Source organism: Argentina silus (assembly GCF_951799395.1).
Source record: "Argentina silus genome assembly, chromosome: 4".
Taxonomy (NCBI): Eukaryota; Metazoa; Chordata; class Actinopteri; order Argentiniformes; family Argentinidae; genus Argentina; species Argentina silus.
The window spans coordinates 592,734-619,694 of record NC_139658.1 but is presented as its reverse complement, the minus strand read 5'-3'; the positions used below and the strand labels follow the sequence as shown (position 1 = coordinate 619,694).

Sequence of the window (26,961 nt, the reverse complement as noted above, 5' to 3'; positions counted from 1 at the left end):
TCACCAGGACGAGCTGAGGAGTGCACTGATGAGGACTGCAGAGAGATACAGCGGGCTGAGGCCAGAGGCTCCCGAGCCCCGTGCGCCCATGCCTGAAAGCAAAACCAGCAGAGCAGCTCGTCAAGAACAAAAAATGTCCCCTTTTCAAAACGAGGGAAAATCTGCATTTTGTTTCTCTATGCACTCAATCTTCTGACAAGTCATTGTAAATCAAAGGGCAACTGTGAATTACATAGTGCTTTCCATATCTACATTATTAATGGCTTTCAACAGGAGATGCCATTAAAGTATACTGAGGAGATAAGGTTTGTATCACATCAGAGAGCAAACCTCTTTAGAGTAGAAACTTAACCGCGTTTCAATTTTGCACAGCAGAGGGGGGGCATTGTACTATTTCATATGCCGCAGAGCTGTGCAGCCAGTCAACAAGGAATAATAACCCAATGGCAAAGACGGATGACACTGCACATGCATTTCTAAAAAGGTTGCGTTTCTAGCGCTGGAAAGAAGTCTATTACACATGGTTGGAAAAGGAGCCAACGAGGCCAAAATAAATGTGCTATTTAACTGATTGAATCATCACTAAGGCTTTATCAATGGACACAGAAAGAGAAATGTTGAGAGGGGAAGGTGCAAACTTACTTAATTTGTGGATGTGGATGGGTTCACTGCCCACACCTTCACCGCCCTCACTCAGGGCCTTGATCTGGATAAGATAGTTCTCGTTGGCAGAGAGGGTCAGCTCCATTGTGGTCTTGTTTGTAAGAATTGTGTTGACGTCATTATACCTGTGCCTTCTCAACAGCACCTAGCAGCGGCAATGCAAAATACACAATGAAAATATAACAATGTACACACAGTAACATTGCAAAGCACACTAGTTCAAAATGATAAGAAGAAAGGACATTCACAGTCACATAAGGTATGACATACAGAATAGTACCTGATATCCAATGACCTCTGACTCTGTCTCAATAGCTATAACAGGATCCCAATGCAGAGTGAGCAAGGAACCAATCATGGTCCACTCTACGTTCAGAGGAGGCTGTCCTGGTGCTGCAGGACAGAGAGAGAGAGAGAGCGAGGGAGAGGCAGTGAGGGAGAGGGAGCGAGGGAAGACGGAAAGAAAGAGGGAGACGAAAAGAAAGAGATTCCTAAATGATTAGGTTTTTTCTTTTTGATGTTTATGTATGCTATGTTTATTGATGCATGTAACCCAAATCACTGAAGAACTGAATCAACCCCAGCCACTCCCACTGCCTAGTGAAATACTCACGTGGCTTCTTGGTGGTGGCGTTGATGGGCACAGACTGAGGCCCCGTCCCAGCCGTGTTAAAAGCTGTCACCGCCAAGTAATACTGTGTGTTTGCTTTCAGCCCTGTAACCTTAACGGCTGTGTAGTTGCCAGATATCCTCATTTTGCCCACTGTGTCAGGCTTGGTGTCGTCCTCCCAATACACCACCTGTTTACCAGAGAATAACAAGTCAAGACATTGAGATATCAAACAGAAGCAGTTATATTCTGTCCAAAGGGACTTTTTTCCACAAGCCTTTTATGTTATTCACTTAATCAAATAATTACAATTAGTACTTCACCAACCAATCTGTAATGCCATTTGACTGGCATTCAAATGAATAACACATTTTCTTATGTTTGGGCCCACAATTAGTGATACTAAATATGATACATTTTCTTATGACTACCCACAGTATGTGAATATTCTATTGAAATAACATGTCAATTCTCCTTGCTTTTGTTCCAACGAAATATAAACTCTTACACATCACCACTGGATATTTAGAATTCATAGAGGACTTTCAATGACATAAATGTTGTATCTGTAGTAATGCAGAACAGCTAGTGACAACATGGAGGAATTTAACAGAAGATACAGTGCCTAATTGCTTTCCTTTAGGGTATTAACTTTCAATTAAGAGTGCAGGTGAAGAGATATTTCATGAAGCAAATGAAATAATCCAATGCTAGCTTGGGGTCATATTCAATATTCATGTCTCTGGTATTAAGTGACATAAGAGTTAAGTCAATAAATAATTAGAGAGCAAATGTGAAATCTGCCCTTGGGATATGCAAAACTACATTCCTGGCATTCACAATGCAAGTCAAACTATTAGAAAATAGAAAATTGGATTTTTTTCACCCAAAACAATGTAACAACACACATTATCTGTTAGAGATCATTTGCTTTCCTTTGACTTCTACACCAATTTCTCATTAGAGATGTACTGTACTGTAGTAAATAGCCCATTATTCTGGAACTGTCAACTGTCATCTCTTTAGAAAATGAATTATACTGTTTCAAAAGGTGTCACACACTGTAGCCAAACTCATACACTGTAGATGCATACTAACAGATTTCCCATACAAAAGCCACTCTGAGATCCTATTTGGTGACATGATGGTGCTATTCTATTCAGACAATATAGCCAGTGCCATGGCAACCAGCGCGTTTTGTGTCGAGGGGCAGAGGTGACAGAGATTGAAAGAGCACTGGGAGAGAATGCATTGCTCTCCTTGCATTCTTAAAAGGATGGGGGCATTTCTTATTGGCTTTCAGATACTGCAGTAAAGTGGCAATAGTGATACATAATGATACATAAATGTTATCAAAAGTGAATAAGGTTGTGTCAACATTATTGAAAGCACTGCAAGAGCTATTGCTATACAGCCATTTTTGCACAATTTGTATCACTTCAAGGGATCTTAGCATGTCTTGATGAATCAAATGAAGTACAGTAGTTTCTTTACCTACAGGATACAAATATAGTGTAGTTAACATCATAATATTTCATTTTTGTGTACTTTGAATATCCAGAGAATCCTACCTCATATCCAAGCACTCTTTCAGAGGTGGAGGGGAGGGCTTCCCAGATCACTTCAATTTGAGCTGAGGACACACTCCTGCCCCAAACCCTCTTAGGAGCCACACTGGGAACTGCAGAAATAGAGCACTGGTGAGAATCTTCACAGACTCATCCAACACCATCAAACACACTAATAGGAATCAGCTGAAGGCAGAGAATAGACCTGTAGTTTCACTGGAGAGCTATTGCCTCGGCTTGTTTTTTAATGGGATCTGTGACTGACGTAAGGGAAGAATATCTGCACGGCAAATTCAATTAACAAAATACCTCACTGACAGCGCGGTGTAGTAAGTGTCTGCTAGGATTTCCTGTAATCTACTGACACAATAACTAATATCAAGTTGACATTCCTAGCTTGAGAGGGAAGAAAAAATGTCTGAACCAACTTATTTCATCATAACTATTCGAGGTCATGGCTCAGAGAGAAAAGATTAGGGGCTGTTTGAGTGTGACTCCTTCCAGCCTGGATTGTCTTTACCTTCCTCTGCTGAGAACACTGTGGCTATAGAACTGAAGGGCCCCTCCCCTCTGTTGTTGTATGCTCCAACCTTCACGTCGAACGGGGAGAAGGGAGAGATGGTGTCATTGCGGAAGACGTATCGGGCCACCCCAGGAGTGGAGATGACTGCTCGCGTCCAGGTGACAGCGCCCAGCGGCCGGAAGGCGATGATGTAACCAAAGCCCTCTCCATTCTGCATTTCCTCAGACACGGGCTGGGAGCGAAACACAAAACTATAGTGATATTAAAACGCATACAGACAAAGACACAGATGCCCCCGCCTCTGTCCTCAAGCACCAGCCTGAGGGGACTTTAGCTAGCTACACGGTCTGCAATGATTATATGCAGTCGTTTCCACTGCATCACAATCCACAAAAGTGCTAGAATCACCTCTTGCCTTATCTTTCTTCCTGCATGGGAACATAATTGTGGCTGAAGTGGGCTTCGAAGAAACACTCTGTCCCTCAGCAGAATCACATTCGGGGGGAGTAATGGCGCTCGGAGGCCAGCCCAGAGGGGAGGGGCTGGCTCTAGTGCAGATCATAAAATTGCTCCATTCAATTCTGCACAATTAAGCAAAACCATTACCCAGCTATGGAGACAACAGTAAAATCTGACAGATGACTTACCTCCCATGTTATCACTAATTCAGATTTTGTGCCGCCTCCACCTCCAACATCAGTGGGAGCTGTATCCGGCGCTGCGAGGCAAAGCCCAGAGGAGAGCAATTATAATGCAGTTAACAGAGCTAAATGTCTAGCCTCACGACAAAGCTTTAAAGGTGCAATCTGTAATTCAAACAACAACAAAGCGGGCTCCCTGCCGGCTGTAGAAATGTAACCACTCTCAGTTTCATAGACAGAGCTGAAGGACTGACAATCCATGAGATCAAAATGACAGTTGTTAAGCTACACAGTGTGTGTTTACAATTACAAACAATGGAGTAAAACATTTTATTCTTCAAGAATCAATGGCTATATATAATTAATAAATAAATGATGTATCAATTACAGATTGCCCCTTTATAATGCACTCTGGATATTGTTTTCTATTTTACAGATCTACAAACTTCCCTCCCTTGACAGTCATGAACGATCATGTTAAAACATTGGCTGTTAAGCTTACAGTAATATTCAACAAATGAAATTTGACTTGACAACTGTTCCAGTGCAGTGGCACAACAGATTTGTGGACCACTCATGTGCAGCCTTATGTGTATATGCCACCCTAAAGTAAATGGTCCATCACATTTAATCTGTCAAATCAGCAAATGGTTCAAGATGTCAGGGGTGTGTGTGTGTGTGTGTGTTTGTGTGTGTGTTTGTGTGTGTGTGTGTGTGTGTGTGTGTGTGTGTCTGCATACATGCGTGTGTGTGCATACATGCGTGTGTGTCTGAGTGTTTGTGCGGGCATGCGTATGTGCGCGTGCGTGTGTGTGTGTGTGTGTGTGTGTGTGTGTGTGTGTGTGTGTGTGTGTGTGTGTGTGTGTGTGTGTGTGTGTGTGTGTGTGTGTGCGTGCGTGCGTGCGTGTGTGTGTGTGTGTGTGTGTGTGTGTGTGTAATCCAGAGAGCAGGGAAGAGGAGAGATACTCACTGGCATCCTCTGTTCTGGTCTTGGCAGAGGCTGGACTAGGCTCTCCCATGCCCACACTATTGCGGGCCACTACCCTGAATTCATACTCCACCCAGGCATTGAGACCCAACACAGTGGCTGTCAGGGTGTTGCCATTAATCACCTCAGGGACTGGATGAGGAGAGTAGACAGTTCCAAATTAGAATCTCACACAAATTAAAATGAATTCAAATCGCAACGCGAACTACAATACTGCTATGTCAGCTTTATGTATATGCATGTATCTAACCAGATGAGAACAGCCAAGGTGTGTATGTAGGTGTGTTACTTACCTGTGTCCACAGCCTGCCAGCCCACAGTGAAGGGGGTCCTAGCCTGGATGATGTAGCCAGTGATGGGGCTACCGTTGTCTCTGCCGGGGCTCCATGATAGCTGAGCTGTGCTGTCAGTGATCTCCTCCACCGCTACTGTGTCCGGGGGGCCTGGGGGACCTGACTCAATCAGACAATTAGCAGAGTGAGCCTCTACTGGAGATCCATATCCCCCCCCCCCTACTCCAGCCCCATACTCCAACTCAACATCCTCCCTCCCTGGCTTCCTTTACTGCTGGCCCTGCTACATATCAAGGCCATCACACTCCCTCCTTCTAATTAACAGCTATGTCCTTGGTCCTTACAGGGACCTTTCATTCTCTATGTGTGATATGCGAGGCGGCAAAGTGATTAAGAACATGCAATCACTAACACTGGGCAGCAGGGACATTTGAGGGGAACAATTTGTGTGTGTGTGTGTGTGTGTGTGTGTGTGTGTGTGTGTGTGTGTGTGTGTGTGTGTGTGTGTGTGTGTGTCTTGTATGTGTGTGACAGATAGATAGATAGATAGATAGATAGAGAGAGAGAGAGAGAGAGAGAGAGAGAGAGAGAGAGAGAGAGAGAGAGAGAGAGAGAGAGAGAGAGAGAGAGAGAGAGAGAATATGAATGTTACATGTTACTGTGCCACGTTGTTGGTGTTTTCTGCAACCACTGTTCCATTATTCAGATGCTTTCTCTGCCAATGCCTATTTTGCCAATGTGTAAATGAGCCAATTAAAGCAATTTTATGTAATACACATAGCCTTTCCAAAACACTTGGGACAGCAGTGTTTGCTATGGGCATGAATACCAATGCAAATCACCAAATATAAGCAACAATGATGACATATGGCACACCAATCACATGTCAACTACCACTGTGTGAGCTTCAGTCACAGATGTACCAGTGTCTACAGTCTATGCTTGTTTCAAATTCTGCCATGCTAATTATTATCTTTAAATGCTTGACTGTAAGCAACTGTTTATATAAGGCCTCCTACTGTATATCTCATGCCATTTGTTTAAGTAAGATGAATGAATCCACATGCATGTGTATAAATAATGCATTCTTCCTTGGATATTTGTCTGCACCGTTATCACCCGTTAGCATAATACTGTACCATCAGCATCCTGCTTGGCATAATGTATGTTTCTTAAATTACAGACATTTTTCATACACTGTATCATTAAAGCCACTATTTGCATTACTAGATTGCTTAGAAATAATATGTGTCATGCAGACAACAATTTCAGTTCCAATGAGTTAACATATCACATTTTATTTGGTCAATGTGTCTGCACATGATTTTGTTTATGTGCAAAGTGTGTTTTGAGTAATTTTTGAGAAATGTTTGAATTTCTTTTTATCAATGTGATTCTCATAGTAGCCAGAATCAAGTAAACAGGATTTTTCATAAAGGTACCATACAACGCTGACAGTTGGTTCTCTTACCTTTCACAACCAAGATGGCGGAAGCAGACAGGCTCTCCACGTCAGTGTCAATGACACACACATACTTCCCTCCATGATTCAGTTGGATGTTACGAATCATCAGATCCCCTGATATGCTCTACAAGGAAAATACAACATCTTGTGTAAGGTAAACAATGCTAATGAAAGCTCTACATTTTTTAATCATTCTTGCTTATGCAAAACGCTAGGTTTGACATTGAGGTGACTCTTTGTACTGAGCTTCATGTGGTCCTCAGGCTACAGAGTCTACTGACACACGGAAACCAACAAGAACGTCAGAAGCTCTGCAGTATACACAAATAATCCTATTGGCCTCGCACAGGACCCACAAAACAAACACACTCAGGCTAATTGGCAAGATGATCCTAATTATTCCATAATTACATAAGCCAGAAAGAGAAATGAGTACAAGTGAGTAAGAGCTAATATTGTTATAAATAAAACAGTGTGCACTTCAATGCTACAGGGAAACTTAAGCTGATAAAAGAAAAACAAAAAAAACACAGATGAGCAGGATGTGATTAAATAGATACAGCTAATTCTCTCATCTGACACAGGGCTTAAGTACGGTTACATAAGATAATGTGGAATGGATTCAAAATTAATATTGTTTATTTATATTATATTATTTATTTCTATATCAAAGGAGGTATAATAACTATCCAAATGGTATAAAGTGGTTATTAGGTACATAACAAGGCCTGTCTTTGGGACTCAAAGTCAACAAAATCCAATGTTCACCACCTGAAGTAGTATGTCACAGAGTGTGTCCAACTTTAGGACTCTAAAATAGAGTGTGTGCTTGTCTAGAGATCATTCACCTGAGGGCTAGCTAGGTTAGACACACTCAAGTCACGGCAGATTTCATCAACTCACTGGGCAGTGACCATGGCTCAGCTCTGCTGCAATTGGGCATGAACGCCCTGGAATCCTCACCTCTCTAAGGCAATGACAGAGGAGCAGAGCGGCACTCATGTCTGGCTGAGGGGCTGCCTGCCTCCCTCCCTCTCCTCTGACAGTCTACACACTCGGGCCATGTCTGCCTCTCACATGTCAACCACCAGCTGCCCAGACTGGATAGGAAAGGGTTAAAAGCCCATGCTTTGGCAGGCAGCATGTCATGAGGCAGATCTGCTGTAATTATGTTAATTAATTCATCGGAAGCTGTTGAGAGGGGCTGGTAATCTCCCTGGGCAGGAGAAACAGAATCTGTGAGAACTGTATGTCATTGTATGCGTATCACAAATGTCAATGCCATTTGTAATTGCCATTTGTATCCATGCAGGGGTGACATAAACTAGTGGTACTGTAGGGGGGTGGAGGGGGGGCCGGGGGGGGGGGGGGGGGGGGGTCAGCTCTGATATCAACAGAAACTTAAATGTATTTTTATGGAGTTCTGTCATACAATGAACCTTGGATGAAGATGATTTTATAGAACAAATTGGCAAAGACAAGCCTAGAACAAATTACTTTGCTCTCTATCAAAAGGAACGCATGTTTAACAAAGTGTAGTCTCTTATCATTATTTTAAGTCATGAGGACTTCAAATGAACATTTGACTTGTGCCAGGCTTGCCCTTGGTTAATGCCAACCAACTCATTACGAAATTATTTCAGGGCACAAGATTCACAAATAGGTATTCAAATTCAATTACAGCAAGGAGAGATAACAAAATGTTATCCCTTGAGGTGGACAAATTAGAAGTTGGAGGAATGAAAAGTAAAAAGACTTTTAATTAATAAGGCCCCTTCTCCCATTGAAACAGTGTAGGCAGGGATTACAATGAATACTATGGCTTTTCACCTTTAGAGTGCTTTAAGAAAAGCACACCACAATTCACAATGCCTTTCTAATAGATAGGTAGACAAATTATAGGTGGTCTGTGACGAAGACAAATGTTAAATTAAATACAATTAAATACAGGAGCCTACCGGTACAATATCAAAGGCTAAAACTGCTGCTAAGTGTGATCCTTCATACAGTATAAATACTATATTTCTTAATACTTAACTGTTCAATGTTTAACACTGTGGCCTACACATATTGAAATAACCGACAGCGTTTTACAAAGTGTGCCACATACGCAGTATGTCCCAATTAATCCTAGAATAGCCTTCCAGTCATTGCTTAATGCTCCTGATGACTCACCCCTCCCACTCTCTCAAAATGATCCCCGTCCCTTTGGAAGTCGATGAGCTGCCCGTTGAAGGCCCAGGAGAAAGTGACATCCAGGGCTGGATCGCAGGCAATCTGGCAGGGCAGCACGATGCTCTCGCCAACAATGATCTCCATGTTAGTAGGCCTCTGGGTAATTCTAGTGGGTTCTGTCCAGACAACCACAACAGAGTCTTAATCTTAATGTCTCTGCATGGACACAATGACACCGAAACTAATAATTCATCGTTATGGCTATGTCATGCCATCATTACAACAGGTACAGATCATAACCACTGTGTTTATCTTGCTTTTAAGTAGCATTTAACTTTCTAAATAGTTTCTCTTCACTGTCATTAAACAACATTTCTGGTTGACACTTCTTATTTGTGTCATCAATTTGGGGGAACATTTTGAAATAGGATTATGTAAGCAGAATGTAGTCCCAATGGTGGCTGCAGCGAATTGAATGCAGTGGGGTATGAGAGCCTTGTGAAAGAAAGGTCAGGATAATTACATTTCATTAGATTAAAGGGTTCAGCTGTTGGTGTATGGCAGAAAAAGCTAATGAGAAAAACAAGGAGGGCGGCTGCAACACATACAATACATGTACCACATGGATACACTGATGTGGTGGAAATCAAACCGAGTTTAATAAATTCTTGGAGAGAAACAGACAACTGTCTTTGTGTTATTTATTGTTAGTCAAACAGCGAACACCGATACAGAATAAGTCACACTCGAGTATGGATCAGAGTAGCACTGTAGGCTGACTGACCAAGAGCAGCACAAACACAGAGATATTAATACAAACTAGATAAGGAAAGTGCATACAAAGCATTAATACATTTGGTGCAGAGAACAGGGAGTGCGGCCTTGAAAACTAGCCTTGTGGATTCACATCTGTGTGTGGCGAGTTCAGATAGGAACTTGCCTGTTTGTCACATTTTCATATTAGGAGTTGTTTTTCTTCTTTTCTCACAGATATTAAGGTCATCTAAGGATACATTCGTAAATTTCCTTCACAATTGACACATTATGTACGTCGAAGCTTCCATAAATCTAATTGCAGTAAAATAAATTATTGACTATTTAACCACTCTGGTGAAGTGAAATCTATTCTGACGGCTTTAATTAGAAAATAACAACCTTGACTATGTGCACAGACAAAACAACAATGAACCAGTATCATTATAAACATTATGGAAGGACAGACAGGACACAGGTTTAAGGTAAAAATGACCTTTAGTTAGAAAAATCATGAGGATGAACCACAACAAAAGGTCCCTGTAACATGTTGTGGGTGATGTGTAGATTGAATTGCATGAACTTTGTAATATCTCACCTGTGATAAGAAGCCTTCCAGTGGTGCTTGCAGTCCCAAACTGATTCTTAGCGATGCACGTATAACTGGCTGCATCCCTCCTGGTTATGTTGGCAATCTTCAGTGTCCCATTGGGGAGCAGAGTAATCCTGGGGGGATGGGGAACAGTTATTGCTTTTGCTTATAGTTGGTAGCCTATGTTTTCTGAGGGCACTGCAGGAATCCAGTACTGTATAAGTGTAATGATGTACAGTGGCCTTACTGTTTTTCAACATCAAATCAAAAATTCAATGTGTGTACTACCATGAATAAGGTATCCTTTCACTTCTGACAATAGAATGGATTTTGTATTTTTTTTATTCCCCCTGAAATTGGCTCCCTAACGTCACATTTCACACATTCTTGTTATCCACGAGCCTCCTCCACCTGAGATCCCTATATTTGAATATAACAACCTATTTCCAAATTCAGGCCTTTGGACATGAGGCTACATACTGTACAGTACGCCAACGGTGTGTACATTTTCTAGTGCCTGTTTTCCTCTTATTCCATTCATTAACCTTTCCTTCTATGCATCCACAAAGAGGCCAAATACAACTGCACTTGTACTGAATGTGAAGGAAAAAAAGATATTCATATCGACTCTCATTTTTTCCTACCTCTCGTTTCTCTGCAGGATCTCACTGCCTTTCTTCCACAGGCTAATTGCTGGGGGCGAGGCTTGGGGCTTGCACTCTAGAATGACTTCACTGCCTGAGCGAGCTTTCAGCACGGCCCTCAGTGGGTTCTTGGAGAAGCTGGGAGGTGAAGCTGTGGGAAATGCAGGGGTAAAACCAATGATGTATGTCTATGGGTAAAACAGACAACTTGAACCATCCAGATCAACTGTGCTGTACTGAGATTGACTCTCTCCTAGCCTCTGGCAGAAGAGAGGGTATCTCTATAGGAACTGCTACAAGGCTTCAGCAATGAAGCCATCTTCTTCCTCCTGTAGACCTCACTCTAAACTCTGGGCCTTGTCTGCCATCATCACGTTTTGTTAGCCATCATTTGAGCCCTCTCAGTGTCATTAAATATCAAGACAAAAGTGAATTTCTCATCTAGTCAGGCAGACAGAAGTCATCAAAGCTCTCAGAATAAATCGATATGCCATCTACATGAGAAAGCCCTCTGATGCCACAATGCAATGCATTTGTACTATCAAAATCAATATGATGAAACGATTGAAAGTAAAATGAGACACTCCATCAGATTCATATTTTCTCCTCTGGAGCCGGAGTGGCATTCAATGAGGCTGCGGAGTGATTGTTGAAAAGGGCAATGGCAGGTTGGTAGTTCTATCTTTAAGAAGATGATCAAACACACACACACACAGCCAGATAGACGTGCATGAAAGCAGAGAGGAAAGCAATCTTACCTAACACCATTAGCTCAGTGCTGGAATAAATAATGCCATGTTTGTTTTCAGCCACACACTGATACATCCCAGCGTCTGACAGGTTTAATGCAGCTATGGAGAGAGCTCCGTTTTCGATTTGTACACGGCCCTGTGGATAAGAAACAGGCAGATCTGCATACGGATTGCTGGGGCAGTCTATTGTGTCTACAGACACGAATGCAATTACTGAATGAAGGGACAAGGAGAGAGGGAGGGGGAGGGAGGGAGGGAGGGAGGAGAAAACTTTACAGCGCTGGATGTATGCTCAGATTGGGACAGGGATAGGGAGAAGGGGGCAGGGGCAAAATGCTGACCTGCAGCTTCAATGGAAAGAGAAAAAAGCGATGTTGACAATACCAGTAGCACACTAATAAGCAATTTATTTCCCATGGCCATCCAATTGGAAAAGCCACTAAGACAGGTCTGATTTTTTTTTCTGCTGATGTCTTAGTCAGACTGAATTTTAACCCCATCAGCTGTTCAGAGAGCCTGAAAGTAACATACTACACGGGGATACTGATTTGATGTGTCTGTGGGACCGCTCCCTCAGATCAGCTTCATCAGTGTGTTCTAAATGTGGGCTGAGGGGGGGGTTGAACCCCTCTGGATGCTCTGGTCTGATGGTCTCACAGTGCTCCATACCTCTGCCATGAGGTTCTCTCCATTCCTCAGCCAGCTGTAGGAGGGCTTGGGCTTCCCATTGGCCTTACAGTCCCAAAAGAGGTTCTCCTCAATGGACAGAGCAGAGTCAATCATTGTCTGGAGCCAATGGGGTTTTGCTATGGAAAGAGGTAATAATAAAATGAAACTGTACAATGTAACTAGATGCAGAACTATCTCACAGATCTCACAGGCAGCAGTGCAGCACTTTCCCACAAATAAAGAATGTTCTTCGTAAACTCTGTCAACAATAAGAATGAAACTGAAAATGCTAAATTAAAATTTAACAGTTTTTATTCATTTTTTATTCATTAAGTGTGATTTGTCACTTTTAAATACAGATCAAGTACTTCATTGCAGCATGACAACCATAAAAGGGACACTGAAGACACTGACTGAAAATAAATTGTTGTCATTATGGGCCACTGAAATAATATTTCCATTTTGCTTTTACAGCCTGAATGAATATTCCATCATTTCCCACAATTACTATGCTAATATCTCAGTGAACATGCTAAACAGCCAGGTTTTCTTGCAGACGACTGAGGCCAGAGCCAGTATTCTGACTACAAGCATCCATTTACAAATGTGGATATCTATTACCAAAGCACATTGACTCATAATTCTCTCTGGATTCCCTTCAATGTAATTTCAAATGGATCACTTACCATGGAAGGAGATACGACCTCGCGCTGCGTTTTTGCCTCTGCTATTTTCTGCCATACACTCATAGGTCCCTGTGTCTTCCTGCTGGAAATTCGGGATTTCCAGGACAGCGTTGGAGTTCTTCATCTTGACTTTACTGGGAAATGGAACTCCACTGGTTCTCCTCCAGCTTATTTCTGGGACTGGGCTGCAGGAGGAGAGAGAAAGCCCTCATGATTAGGTGAAAAAATGTGATGTGATTAACTACAGAGGTTCCACCTAATGGAATTATATTTCTCTCAAAGGAGGAGGCATAGCCTTTAGAATTACTGTACCCTACAAATCTGGCTATCATCCATTTTCACTGTCTCAAATTTCAACGGCTTTGCCTTCTTGGGAAATGTATGAAAGGGCGTTTGATTTCCACACCCCTACGATGTGATATTGCTGTCTGTACTCCCCTATGAATTTGCGATACTTGACTTCAAGACACAGCTTTGGATGACTTACAGTAGCTGCTATTTCAGTACCCTGCAAGTAGCACCTCCTAATCAGAAAGACAGACATAACACACACACGTGTTGTCAGGCACACACGTGCACACACACTCTGACTTACTTTCCAAGAGCGAAACATTCCAGTTTCACTGCTGATCCCTTCGCAGCTGGAACTGTGTCTGGGAAATGAACTTCTATTTTGGGTTCATATTCACCCATGGCTCCTATGACAGGGAGACAATACACAAGCTGCATTTGTGCATCAATGATTTATGGCATCCATGCTTACACGCCCTAGAAGAAAGACAAAACAATAACAATAGACCAGAAACACAAAAAGTCTTTGTGTGTGTGGAACAGAAGAGATCACTGGAGGAAAGGGTTTATAAAAGATTCAAAGATCACACCTGGGGGGAAGGCATGGAGGGCAGGGGTTTCTCCTGTGGAGATGGCTTGTCTTTTTAGACAGCATTACATGTGCAAGCCACTATAGTAGGAGGGTGAAAACTCTCACCCTATGAGAGACACTAGTATGCTTCTTTACCATTTATCAATTACGAAAAGCACCATGACAGAAGATTTGGGAAGAATGATCTATGTCGTACTCAGTCAAAGCTTAGTCAGATTTAATTCATACTGAATCTCTTCTGAAGGGGCTTGAACTAGGCAGTTTGCTTCCAGTTTTGCTGATCAAGCCTCTGTATCTCTGTTTATGGGACCGTATAGGAGCAGATGGGGCCTTACCATCATTCCTTAAGACCAGTAGGGTCGGAGAGCTGAGGACTTTCCCTCTGGTGATGCTGTTGTTGACAACACAGGTGTAGTTGCCCACATCAGAGGGCTCCACTTTAGCAATGTACAGGCTCCCTGTCTCCTGGGAGACAAAGCGACGACTGTCTTGCTGGACAAAGTATGGGTATTCATTGAAGATCCAGGCGAACGTGAGTTCTACGATGCAAAGGAACATGCCAGTAAATACAGTATAGAAGTAGGCCACGTGGAAAAATGCCTTCTTGAAAAGAAAAGGGAATGATGTTTACAGTACGTATGCACAATTCCACACACTGCAGACATTACACTTGTTAAATGAATAAAATAAACACATTTTAAGCAGATAATGTCGGCACATCATAACATTGCCCTCTCCTTATTTCAGCTTCCTTCACAATGGATACCAAGACATGACAAATATAACAGCTATTGATGCACAAGAAAGAGCGTTCACAGGAAAGGGAGCGAAACAAAATGGATTACAGCGCCTCACTGGCACTCTCATGACACATGCCCCGTCCGTTCCCTGACTGACTGGGGACAGGGGGTTCTTCCAGGCTTGACTCATGCATGCCACACTCCTCCTCAGCCAACAAGCCTAGCTAAAGAACAGAGAGCTGCCACCAAGCATTACTGTGTCATCCTGTAGAGAGAGTGCACAGATTCGCAGGAGCGAGGTACTGTACTGCCACGGAGGCGAGCAGAGCAGCGCCGTGTGCGGAACTACAAGGTGTATGCAGCGACTGTCACTCATCTCCTGTCCCCCCGGGGAGCACGCCTCGCAACCTTGGCTGGGATCATGTCTTGGCAGTCGGTTCACCGATGCCGAAACCAATTCATTCTGATTAAGCAAGCAAGACAGGGGATCCCTGACGCTGAGCTATGTGGCCGTAATGAGCAGTGATAGCATTTGTCAAGAAAATACAAGTCAAGAGAAGAATGGGAATGTAGTGCAACAACCTATTTTATTATTGAACACAAACGCATTACATAACAGGACAAAGTTACAAACAGGCCTGGGCGAGACGCAAACAAAGACACCATCTTATAATTGAGCCCTCAAGAATAAACAAATATTGGATGGAACAAGTAATGCAATCACTTTAGCAAGTAACAATATTTCATTTGTGGCCATGTCTATGTTACATGATATGCTGTGGAAAAAAGGCTATTCCTACATTTGAACCGCTGAGGCAGAATGAAAACCTGCGGGGATGCCTAATAGGCAGCAGATAATGATGGTTCTTACGAGTTCAAGGTTATGCATGACATTCAAGCTTCAGAATGCACTGAGAGCATGTGTCACACTTAATGCATTCACTCTTATTTGTTTCTTTAAAATGGAGACCAAACATAACATAATATTGCCATGATGACAACAAAAAAGTCAATCATAAGCTCATATAAGAGTGAGGCTGTCTCACTGGGTTTCACACTGGGCACTCTGATCCATTAGCACTTCCTCAGCTCTACACTGCTGTACACATCCCTGCAAGCACATCCCTGCACACTGTTCACTATGCAAAAGACAACATACAAAGACATCATAGTGTTCGTTGTATAAGGTGAGTGGTCATCCTGTTCATGTTTGCAACATGTTTGTGTTCCAAGCTTGTTAGTCAATGCTAGTGAAACCTGTCCTGAGTAAGGTACTAATAAATTGCACATACTGTAGCCTTAGTTTTATAGTCTATAGTTTTTTTCTAACTTTATGTGGATTAGTTCACCATCTCACCTGTATGCGCCATCATGTCTGTGTGAATTGAACACATAAGAGTCAGGAATGTTTGTGTTGACTTTAGGGTATTGAGTAAATGAGTTACAATTGTTGTGGAATAGGTTGAAATTGATTCTTTAATCCAGGTTTTAAAACCACTTTGCTAGAAATGCATTGCCTAATGATCAAATTAAGACTCCAATTTGAGGAACATGTTTTTATTTGCCTCCAGATTTGGCTCTAATTGAAGGAAAGTGTCCCCAATGAAAAATAAAAAGAGGCCAGTCAGGCGAGGCTTAGTTGTTTTGTAACTATCTGGATGAACTAAGTTTCATTTGCGCCTGGTAGAGAATAATTGCTGATAGGAGGTAACAAATATAAAGGTTATAAACATAGAAGCTGGTGGTTTTTAAATGAAGTGCAAAAAATTCAACCACTATCACCATCATCGCCATCATCAACTTCATCATCCTCTTCTTCATCATCATCATCATCATCATCATCATTATCATACCTTCAAGGCCAAAAATACTTGTTGTGAATAGTGACTAACATGCAACAACATGTACAGTAGAAGTTCAAAGATACAAACTTACCTCCAGAATGCATAGGTGGTCCACATAACAACACCACTCCTTGGCCCTCTCGGACATTGACAGCACTCCTGGTGGTTTGGGTTTTGAAGTTATCTAGGTCTGATTAAAAAAAACATCCAGGGTTACTAAGCAAACAGAAGAGTGGACAAAGCTCTTACTTTAGCACTTGGCTACACTGAATGCCAACTGAACTGTTCAGTTTGGTACATTTTCATACACACAATAATCTTCCATGTGATGATGTGTTCAGGAATGTAAAATCCTATTGTAGGCCTATTGCAGAAACACATCAACTGGTACAGTACATACATTATTGCCTTAAAACATCCTAACAACCACACAATGCTTTCATTGTATGTAATTGGTGGCCTTCCCTACATGATGGATACCTTGCAACACCCAATTGTTATGATATCAGGAGATTAACTTGCACAGGGATAAAATAAGGGGAGGAAAACAAATTGGAGGGACAGATCACACAACACAGAGTGCATGATGAATAACGGGTTTCAGTGCCAGGAGCAATAACCAACATCATTATTAAGTGCAGTGTAATCTCACACTTAAAAGCATTATCTTCCCCATCGATACTCTCAGAGCAATTCATCCCTGCAAATGAACGGGGAAACACTGCCAAACACAGCTTGTACCTGTGATGATAAAACACCGTTGGTTCCATGACTGATGGGCTGTAGCCACTGTAGCCCTACTTAGTGTGTACTCTGTCTGCACCCTCAAGCAAACAGCCTGGAGTCAGGCTCCCAACACAAACAAAAGAAAGTCAGTGTGACCGATAAGAGAAATTAGGAGAGGAGGAGGATTACTATGGAGGAGAGTCAGTGGGAGAGGGAGGGAGAGAGAGAGAGAGAGAGAGAGAGAGAGAGAGAGGGAAGATTAATGAGCAGGTCTCTGATGACAGCAGTGAAATCTAACACAGCCCAGTGACAGCAGGAGACACCCATGGGGCCAAAGGAGGAGTCACTATCTCACTATAGAGCCATAGGACACTCATAGAACACTCCACAGAGCCACCATGCTACAGAAATGTAGGTCTTAGCAACCTGCTGGGGTTTAAATCTCCCGGAAGCCAAAGTATGATTCCAAAGCATTGGAGTAGTTAGACACAGACACCAGCCTGACAGACGAAGCATATCTAAACGGGCGGATGATTATGATAATATTATTTTTGGAAACTGTGGGAGGTGGGCCTAAGAAGGTAAGACTGACATTCAGTTGTCTCACACAGAGTAGTACAGTGGTGGGTAGAGACACACCAGGGCCTTGGTGTTAAGATGCAGCAGCAGCCTGCTCCTGCCGGCTAACTGCAGCAGAATGAGGGATTTCACAAGCATAACGCTTCCGCAGCACACACTCAGGCTCAGAGAGCCAATGAGAATGTGTTGGGAGTGGAGCCAGGAAAAACATATAGAGGTACTGTATCAAACACCTTGCCAGCTCATCAAGCTTGTTCTATATTCACTGTAAAACAATAGCTACTCAAACTACAAGTATCTTGGAATGGAATTCTTTTGATATTGTGCCTTGCAAAGAAAAAAATAGCCATATGGTGTGTATTGTCCAGTCTTGGAGAAGTGAAATAGTTCTTTGAAATGTAGCCTAAAGTAGGATGAGGGTATAGCACAGAGATAGATTCAGGAGGCAGGGGACGCAGGCGAAACATCCTTGTCTTACGACAGGTCATTTCTCTTATCGGTTATAGGAAAAAGCAAGCATAGTACGTATGTAGCTATATCCCCATCTCCAAGACCTCCAATCTCTGTATTCAACTAGACAATAAATGTCAAGCAGATCCTCTTCTCACTCAGTCCCCCACAAGTGAGATTCATTATCCAGCCATAGGGATAATGGCAGTCCATGTCTTAAGGGGAAGTGAAAGGCTCTCTAACCCAGGGGCATGATCAATAGTCAGACAGCATGATCAGGCGAGTTGTGTGTCTACACTGTCTGCTCTCTAAGGTAGAGGCCCATGCCAAAGCCTCACACTCAAATCCCCCTCTGTGTAACAGCACACAGGCTTGCACTTGTCTTATCTGCCTACAATGCTGTTCCTTCCACCACATTTGTGCAAAGTTTTTAGGCGCTTCTTAAGATTTATTTGTGTTGGGTTTTTTTCAAGTCCAGATTGCAGAGGCTGGTGTAGCCTGGCAATGTATTAGTCAATACAGAGTGTGCACAGACGCTGTCAAAGCTGGAACCACACAGCCTAATGAGAATCAATGTAGTTCAGAGGCAGTCAGAAGCTGCCTCACCCACTGTGGTTGTTGCATCTGACATTTCATTCGATTACCATTTCCCTTTTCAGAAATCTATTTGGAGCATACCAAACAAGAAGAATATTAAAGACAGAGAGGCCACACAGACACACACACACACACACACACACACACACACACACACACACACACACACACACACACACACACACACACACACACACACACACATAATACATAATACAAGCATAATACATTAGGGAGTAGTAGCCTGATCACTTACATGCGAATTGCAGGCTGGCTCTGCGGCTGAGGATGGTACCCCATGTGTTGAAGGCAGTGCACTGGTATATCCCTGTGTCTTGGTCCCTGTCCAGACTGCTAATGATCAGGTTGCCCCCAGACATGTGACGCCGGTAGTCACTCCCCAGATCAATGAGTGTTCCGTTTAGTGACCATCTGGAAAGACGCAAACACAATCAGCAGCCAGGCCTCTGGAGATGCACACTCACAAACATTTATCACATGGATCAATCTGATGGGCCCAGCTAGGCATTCTGAGCACACCAAGATGGAAAATAGTGAAAACATGTTTGAATGAAGCTGGGAGACATGATAAGTATGGATTATTTTCCACTTTAGAATGCAAGAAGTAATGCATGATTAGGATGAGGCTTTTGAATCTGCTTGAGCAATACCATTCGGAGACCGTGAAATGACAATTCCAATGATGAGAAAAAAAATCTATATTATTTTTCCTTTTCAGGAAACTAACGAGCAGAGAAAATTGTGCTTCACACAGCCTTAAAACCAGTCATGACTCTCCGTAGACTCCCGTCTGACAGACTACAAAAGATGGAGCTGTCTTTCATGTTGTTGCCTGCATTATTCATCTATCACACTGGGCCTTTCACTTCGTCTGACTTACATTGTCACCATTCCAGGAACCAAAAAATATTTTTTAAATGTTTGAAGTTATGTGATGAAGCCTATGTTTCTGAAGTTACAAATATACATATTTCAAAAAAGACAATTTGATACTGCATTCTACCTCAATTGCATTTAAAAGAGTCATGACTGCATATTCCAAATCACTCAGCAGATATGTTCCATTATGTAAGTATACAGAGACGCGGGAGGAATACTGTATCTCCCATATTTAAAGGGTGAGATGGGGGTTAGTGTGATGGGAGTAGGATGCTGGGGGTGGGTGGTTGGCCATACAAGTTAATGGGAGAGGACGGTAGGCAGCCTGAGCAGATCAGACACCCCTGGAGCCAGATGGCTGAGCTCTGCTGGGTGTGAGGGTGTCTAGGCACGCCACACACAGTCACTAAGCCACCCCCATCACATCCTGCAGTAACACCTCAAACAACAAGACACTATTCAATTTGAAAAGCAGACAACCAGTCAAAAACACCCCTCACCTGCCCCCACTAAGTAGAGACCAACAAGGCCTGGCTATGAACACTCCCTGCTCGTGCAGGCTAGGTGACAGAGAACGATGACCCATTTCAGGACAGAAAGACAAATCATCTCAACACATGGCTGGTGTGAATTTGCCAAAAGCAACTGTGAAATTACTCACACTCCGAATTACTCACGCCCAATTGAAAACCCTGCGGTGAAAACTCTCCATAGAGATCATATTTATATTGTTCTTGAGGTATCATCTTCATCATCATCCTCATCATCATTATCATCATTCGAAATTATATGTATCTTGCAAACAGTCAGTAAAATGGTTTTTACCAGCTGTGTTGTGAGCGAAAAATACATAAAGACAGCTGGCTCCAATTATTTTTCTGTGAAAGTGTATGATTGTTATAAACAGCATGCAGTGGCCTGTGAAACAATCTGTGCCCTTAAACCTGTTGCCAGCACTGAAGTAATGAGCAGCAAAGCACAACTCCACTCCACTACCTGGATTTCTTCTGCATTCTCAACAGTGTCTCTTCTCCTCATTTAACCTCATTTAACTCATTTAGATACTGTACAGGTATCGAACTGCTTCACAAAAATCCCCAAAATGAGAGTGAATTAATTCAAGGTATCAGACAGAAGGACACAAACATACAACAAAGGAAAATAGTTCCCCTATTTTTCTGTGGCTAGCTCGAGGCCATGGGCTTCTCCTGGCAAGGTCTGGTTGAACTCTGTCCGACCTTGAGGTTCACATCAATTTTGCATGAGGCCTCTTCATCAAATAGAGGCAGGAAATGGTGCTGCAGCGGCGTCTCCAGCCTCTCACCTCAGCTGGCATCCCCCGGGGCCATGCATGCACGCACATACGCACGCTCGCATGCACGCACACACACAGATAATCACAGCATCACTATTATTCTGCTGATGACCAGGAGACAAGTGGCAATCGGTCTCAACCCCCATATAAACTTTGGTAGATGAGCTTCCCACTACTGTCAGGACTGCAGAGTCACTTCCGATCTTCCGCCGTAGATTGAAAACCCATCTCTTCAGGCTACATCTTAACAGTCCCTCCTAAAGACCGCTTCACCCTCACTACCCCCCCTATACTAACCCTAACCCCAACCCTAGAGACCTCTTCACCCCCACTACCCCCCTTGTACAAGTTCTCTCCTGCTAATGAAATAAATAAATAAATAAAAAAAATCATTGAACTTGATTTTATTCAAAATGATAGAATTCATTCGAGACTTTGTCAGGGCAGGGGGTGCATACAAGTCCTATTCACTGACTCCATGCTGTGATCGCTTCTCAGAGTAAATGAGAAACACAAATTGCCTAAATGTCCTCAGAGGCCTAATTCAGTACAAAACCATAAACTAAAAGAAACTGTGACAATATCTCCCTGAAGTCACATTAAGTGATAGGGAACATCTGCATGATCTCATTTGTTGTCCAATGGCCACTTCACCCTTGATTCTACATCAAGTTCAGTTTACACTTGCCAAAATGATTGTTTGTTGGGGGTCACTGACAAGGACTAACATAAATTTTGACAGCAAAGTTTGATGCCAAAAACAGCCAAGAACATTTACTTCAATTGTGTACTGTAGATAGATAGTTACCTTTGCATAATTTTTAAAATGCTTTGATAGGAAATCATGAAAATATACATGAAAATGTATAAGCAAATTTAAGCATAGCCTTGAACAATGAGAGGTCAATGCATGTCCATTTGGAGTTCAAAGGCAGAGGACAGTCAGGACAAACCATTCAGGGCATTTGAGGTCATGATTTTAGAGTTAGGGAAATGTATTGCTAAACATTTATGTTTCACTTTTAATCATCAGGACAAAAGTCATTTCCTTGCCTGAGGGGACACAAGTCAAGAACAGTCAGTGTCAAGCATATACTCTGGTGCAACCCAAATAAAGCCACAAATGATCCCTCTACTGAAAGTAAATCTACGGGCTAAAGCAGTGTCTTTAAAAGCATTGCCATAAATGTCAATCCCCTACCATGAAAGTGTGTTTCATTGAATTTAGAGCTATGCTCTGTGTATACATTTGGTTTTAATGGCATGCTATAAGGCCTGTTTTTTTCATTGGTCAACATGGAACCTGGTGTTGCTGACAATGACAGCATGGTCATTCATACAGTATACAGTACATGTTAACAATGGCATCCCTAGTGTCGAATAGCTTTAATGTACTATAGCTCATGAACTATGGTATTCAATATTGCATTAACAGTCCATGCACATTTTTAATCCAGGAAAATATTTATGTTATAACTGTTATGTGGGCTTAGTAAAGATAACTCACAAAAATCTATAATGTTTCTATCTTTACATGAATATTTCATTCATATTACATTAATTCATATTACATGAATGTTCCACAAACATCATATTCAAAAATACATATTCAATGCAGCCAGCTGCATCTCAACAAATTCTTTTTGAGTGCATGCATCTACTAAAAAATATTAAATTACATTTACTTACATTTATGCATTTACTTAACTGAAATTCTCATGACCTGTACTGTATATCAAAACAATACCACCCTAACAAAACACATGAACATGAGTGCAGATGTATATTAATACAGTTAGAATCAAATAAGTACCAACATCACAGGCACATTGGTTAGTGAGATAATGTGCCACAAAGAACAGAATTTCACACTTACCCATAATTCCCTAGCAAATATGCAAATGTGCTTCCTTGTGTTGCAAGGGCATTGTGGGTAATTGTTAATTTCTGTTCTTTCTGTTGCATTATCTCACTAACTTATGTATCTATGATGTTGGTTCTTGGTTCTTCCATTTGATTATAACTATATTACATTTGAGCTTATATTCATGCAAGTGTTTTGTTAGGGTGGTTCGACCGGCAAGTCGAAGTGTGTGCAAGTCTATACTGTAGATCCTGCCCTCCAACTACCATACAATTGTCAACTAAAGTTCTTTCACTTTGACAAAGTTTGTGAATCACTCACAAAAAACTGTGTTTTTTTTCTTTAGAGGTGCACCCTTAGAAGAACCTTTTTAGGGCCCTTATTGAACTGTAATTGAGTAACAGAGTAATAGTTACAGAAGAAAATTGAGTCAAATATATATAGGTATAATATATAGGTATATATACAGTACCAGTCAAAAGTTTGGACACACCTTCTCATTCAATGGTTTTTCTTTATTTTCTATTATTTTCTACAGACATCAAAACTATGAAGGAACACATGGAATTATGTAGTAAACAAAAAAGTGTTAAACAAACCAGAATATGTTTTATATTTTAATTCTTCAAAGTAGCCACCTTTTGCTTTGATGACAGCTTTGCACACTCTTGGCAAGGTGTGTCCAAACCTTTGACTGATACTGTATATATATATATATATATATATATATATATATATATATATATATATATATATAAAATAGAATAGAAATATTAAGTAGATCCAATTTACAATAATGACATAAAACTCAGATTTGTTGGTAAAACTTTAAAAGCTGATGCAAATAGTTGCCTCACTTTTTTTAAGCAAGCACAATATTTTTTACACTGTATATTTGTCAGTATGTCAATCCCAACTCATCAAACACACTACAGTCTAGCAGGAGCCTATGTCAGGCACCACCACACAAAGTGATCGCATATAGTAAGAGAGAGCAACCTAATGCGAGATGGAATAAGGTGAACACCTCGCATTTTGTCTATTTTTCCAGATTCTGACAATGACCCCGCCCCCCGCCCCCCCCTCCCTTTATGTACACAGCAAAAATGTTGCCCATCACTTGTTAAACAAGCAATTCTGGCGACTTTTGACAGGAGAATAACGTAATGGTTAGAGTGAGTGAAAAGTATAGGATCCAACAGACAGCAGTGACACAATTTAACCAGTAGCCTAGATGACGCACATAGACTTCCACATACTGTCACACACACCATCACAAGAACACAAGATCTGTATTAAAAAAAGAAAGAAAAAAGACACCCACTGACAGGGGTGCCTGTGTATAACCCACAATTTATCCCAATGAGAAACACTTTGGCTGAATAGTAAGCAGTCCAATAGTGAGAAAACACATCCACTCCACTTCATTCTCAAGTATGCAAGTATAATGGTTCAGCTCATCTTTGGATCGCTCAGCTTGCACAATAAGTATAATGATACCCCCCTACTGCTGCTCTAAGACCATGTTTTCAGCACAGACGCATGCGAGGAAATGTAAGCGTTTAACAGAATGTCACTCACAAGGTTATTGCCTCTCTCAACTGCTTGCTGTGCATTTACATGATGCTGACCAAGCTACGAAACATAATCTACCACAAAAACAGCGGGGGCTGCCATTTTCAGACAGTCTCATGGCAAGGGAATAACCAGAAGGATATCAAAGGATCTAGAGTACAAATTAGTCATTGAAATCTTCTTACATTCCTAATGATTTATTAAGCAGTGTGGCACATTATAAAACATTAGCTTCAATCGTAGAGCAACCGAAATCAAATCTGTTATAAAGATAACTAGACTCACATCTCTGAAGTATTCATTAGATCGTGCCTCACTGGCTCTCCCTTGAAATTATAGCTCAAATAATTATACATTTGTTTTAAGCTTTTGGAATTTAGGCTCAATTAAGTTGCTGTCTAGTAGTTAATCGTGTTTCTTAGATGATACAGTATCTCTACCACAATAGTGGTCGTGGCTTCCCTGAATAAATAACAATCAATATTGTCAGTAGCCTACTTGATTTCCTTGAGAGAACCACTGCAGATTTGCTGAAACACACCAGTTAAATATCAGTATAAATGGCAGTTCTCCACTGCATTGTGGTAAATGTAGAGTAGGTGGGCTACTTTACCTGTACTGTGGCGAGGGTATCCCCTCTGCCTCACACCTCATGGTAGTGTCCTGGTCTGGGGAGTTGATGGGTAAAATGAGGTCACTGGGCTCTGTCCTCCATCTTGGCCCTTGGAATATGACATCTTCTGCACAAGCTGGAGAGAAGGAACAGAGGCTGTGGTACTGTCTTAAACAACTGGCCTTTTAAATCTTATTATAAAACTGTTGTGAAGTAGTGAACGTTCTGTCATAGCTAAAAAAAGATGCAGACAATATGTGTGAACAAACAGGTGTTGAATGACAATACAGTATATAAATTATGAAATTCCTTCACACCAGCAGAGTGTGATTTCTCTAAACCTGCTGCTCTCATACAAAATGTATTGTCCTTATACTACAAATATTTAGTTCCCAGTGTATAGAGATCCTGAATCTAAAAGAGGGTTTTCCATGATTTAGACATGTTCTACAGTATCATGTGAAGTTGAAATATGTGCTGTCCAGGTGGTATTTCATATACTGTAGAACCTTGGTGTCTGTGGACCTGTTTTCCTGTCTCACAAATGGTTTACTATAAAAAACAAAGGCAACATTAGCTATGCTACCCTCTTCCCTTGAGAAATGGGTGTGAATAACCCATGAGCTATGACAAAACTATTTAAATTACATTCATTGACAGATTTGCACTCAACCTCCTCTTTGGTGTGGTGGTCTGGATTTCTCTCCCAATCCCAGATGACCACAAGGGCATAATGATGTGCTGTGGCAAGTTGTTTGAGCTAAAATGCAGACTCAGTTCTATCCCAAGGATCCTGATAATGATCTTTGGCATGTCATACACAGGAATAGGAATGGGATCCCAGATGTCCCTGGTGGTGCAAATGCAGTATGCGGCTCAAGAGATGGATGTAAATACTATACATGCATATGATAAACTGCATTTTAAATGATTCAACCTCATCTGTATAAATCAGGTTGGTTATGAATACTGTTTGCGTATCTTCATCAGCTTCTTATCAACAACCAAAGAGAAAACTAGAATATGTTTGGAATGTACCTATCATACAATACAGAATATATGTTATATGTTATAACATTTTTGTGGACAGTATGTTTAATTTCAGTGTGTACTGTAACATCAATCAAAATCTGCTTAAAACCTGCTTAAATTATGTTGGCAACATATTCTGTATGACTGTATAATTTCCATGTTAGACTGGAGTTCGATGAGACAGCAATAGGACACACCATACTGTAATACTGTAAACTATATACCTTCAATGTGGGTGCTCCAATTAGAAGCACTGTATGTTAGAATCCTTGCCATAAAGACACACAGTACGAGGAGTTATATGAAATGATAAACATTGTGGAAACTACAACGTTAACATAAGCATAAATCATCTAACTTGGGTATAATGAAAAATCATATAAGCTGTTATATAATTAAACAGCAAATACCCCTCGTCTTGAATAAAATGTGTAGTAAAACATCTTACCTGCAAGGCAAACCATGATTGATAGCAGCACAAGTCGTTTCCATAGTAACATCATCTTCAGTTGCCAAGGGCAAATACAACTCTCATCCAATTGCTTGTGAATGGAATGCTTTCCCTTGAATTCTCAAATCTTAATCTGAGGGGAAAGTAATTATAGAAATAATTAAAATAAGACATTTTGAGCCAAATATGACAAGCATTTAACATCAAAACATGATTACAGTGAGCAGAAAGTTACACAATTAATTTCTTGATTCTTTTTGGAAGTGTTAAAGTTGGAAGGAAGCACAAATCCACTGACTATGGAGAGGTAAAGGTAGTACATATTTCAGACATTATGCCATAGCTAATGTATGTTAATATTGGATGGTAC

The 26,961-nt window shown here is 41.4% G+C and overlaps 1 protein-coding gene across 1 annotated transcript; it reads right to left on the bottom strand.

Annotated features, from left to right (window-relative positions):
* On the bottom strand, positions 1-26,643 carry cntn3b (contactin 3b; the record flags this gene model as incomplete). The annotated part of the gene is made up of 22 exons (XM_083669266.1): positions 1-92; positions 643-808; positions 944-1,056; positions 1,277-1,463; positions 2,845-2,954; positions 3,362-3,596; positions 4,012-4,082; positions 4,976-5,125; positions 5,287-5,445; positions 6,758-6,875; positions 8,927-9,102; positions 10,278-10,405; positions 10,916-11,066; positions 11,674-11,803; positions 12,337-12,473; positions 13,023-13,207; positions 13,618-13,720; positions 14,241-14,444; positions 16,581-16,679; positions 19,098-19,273; positions 25,109-25,244; positions 26,589-26,643. 22 exons carry the CDS (start codon positions 26,641-26,643, stop codon positions 1-3), a joined length of 3,081 nt encoding a protein of 1,026 aa, XP_083525392.1.
* Between the last annotated feature and the right edge of the window lie 318 nt (positions 26,644-26,961).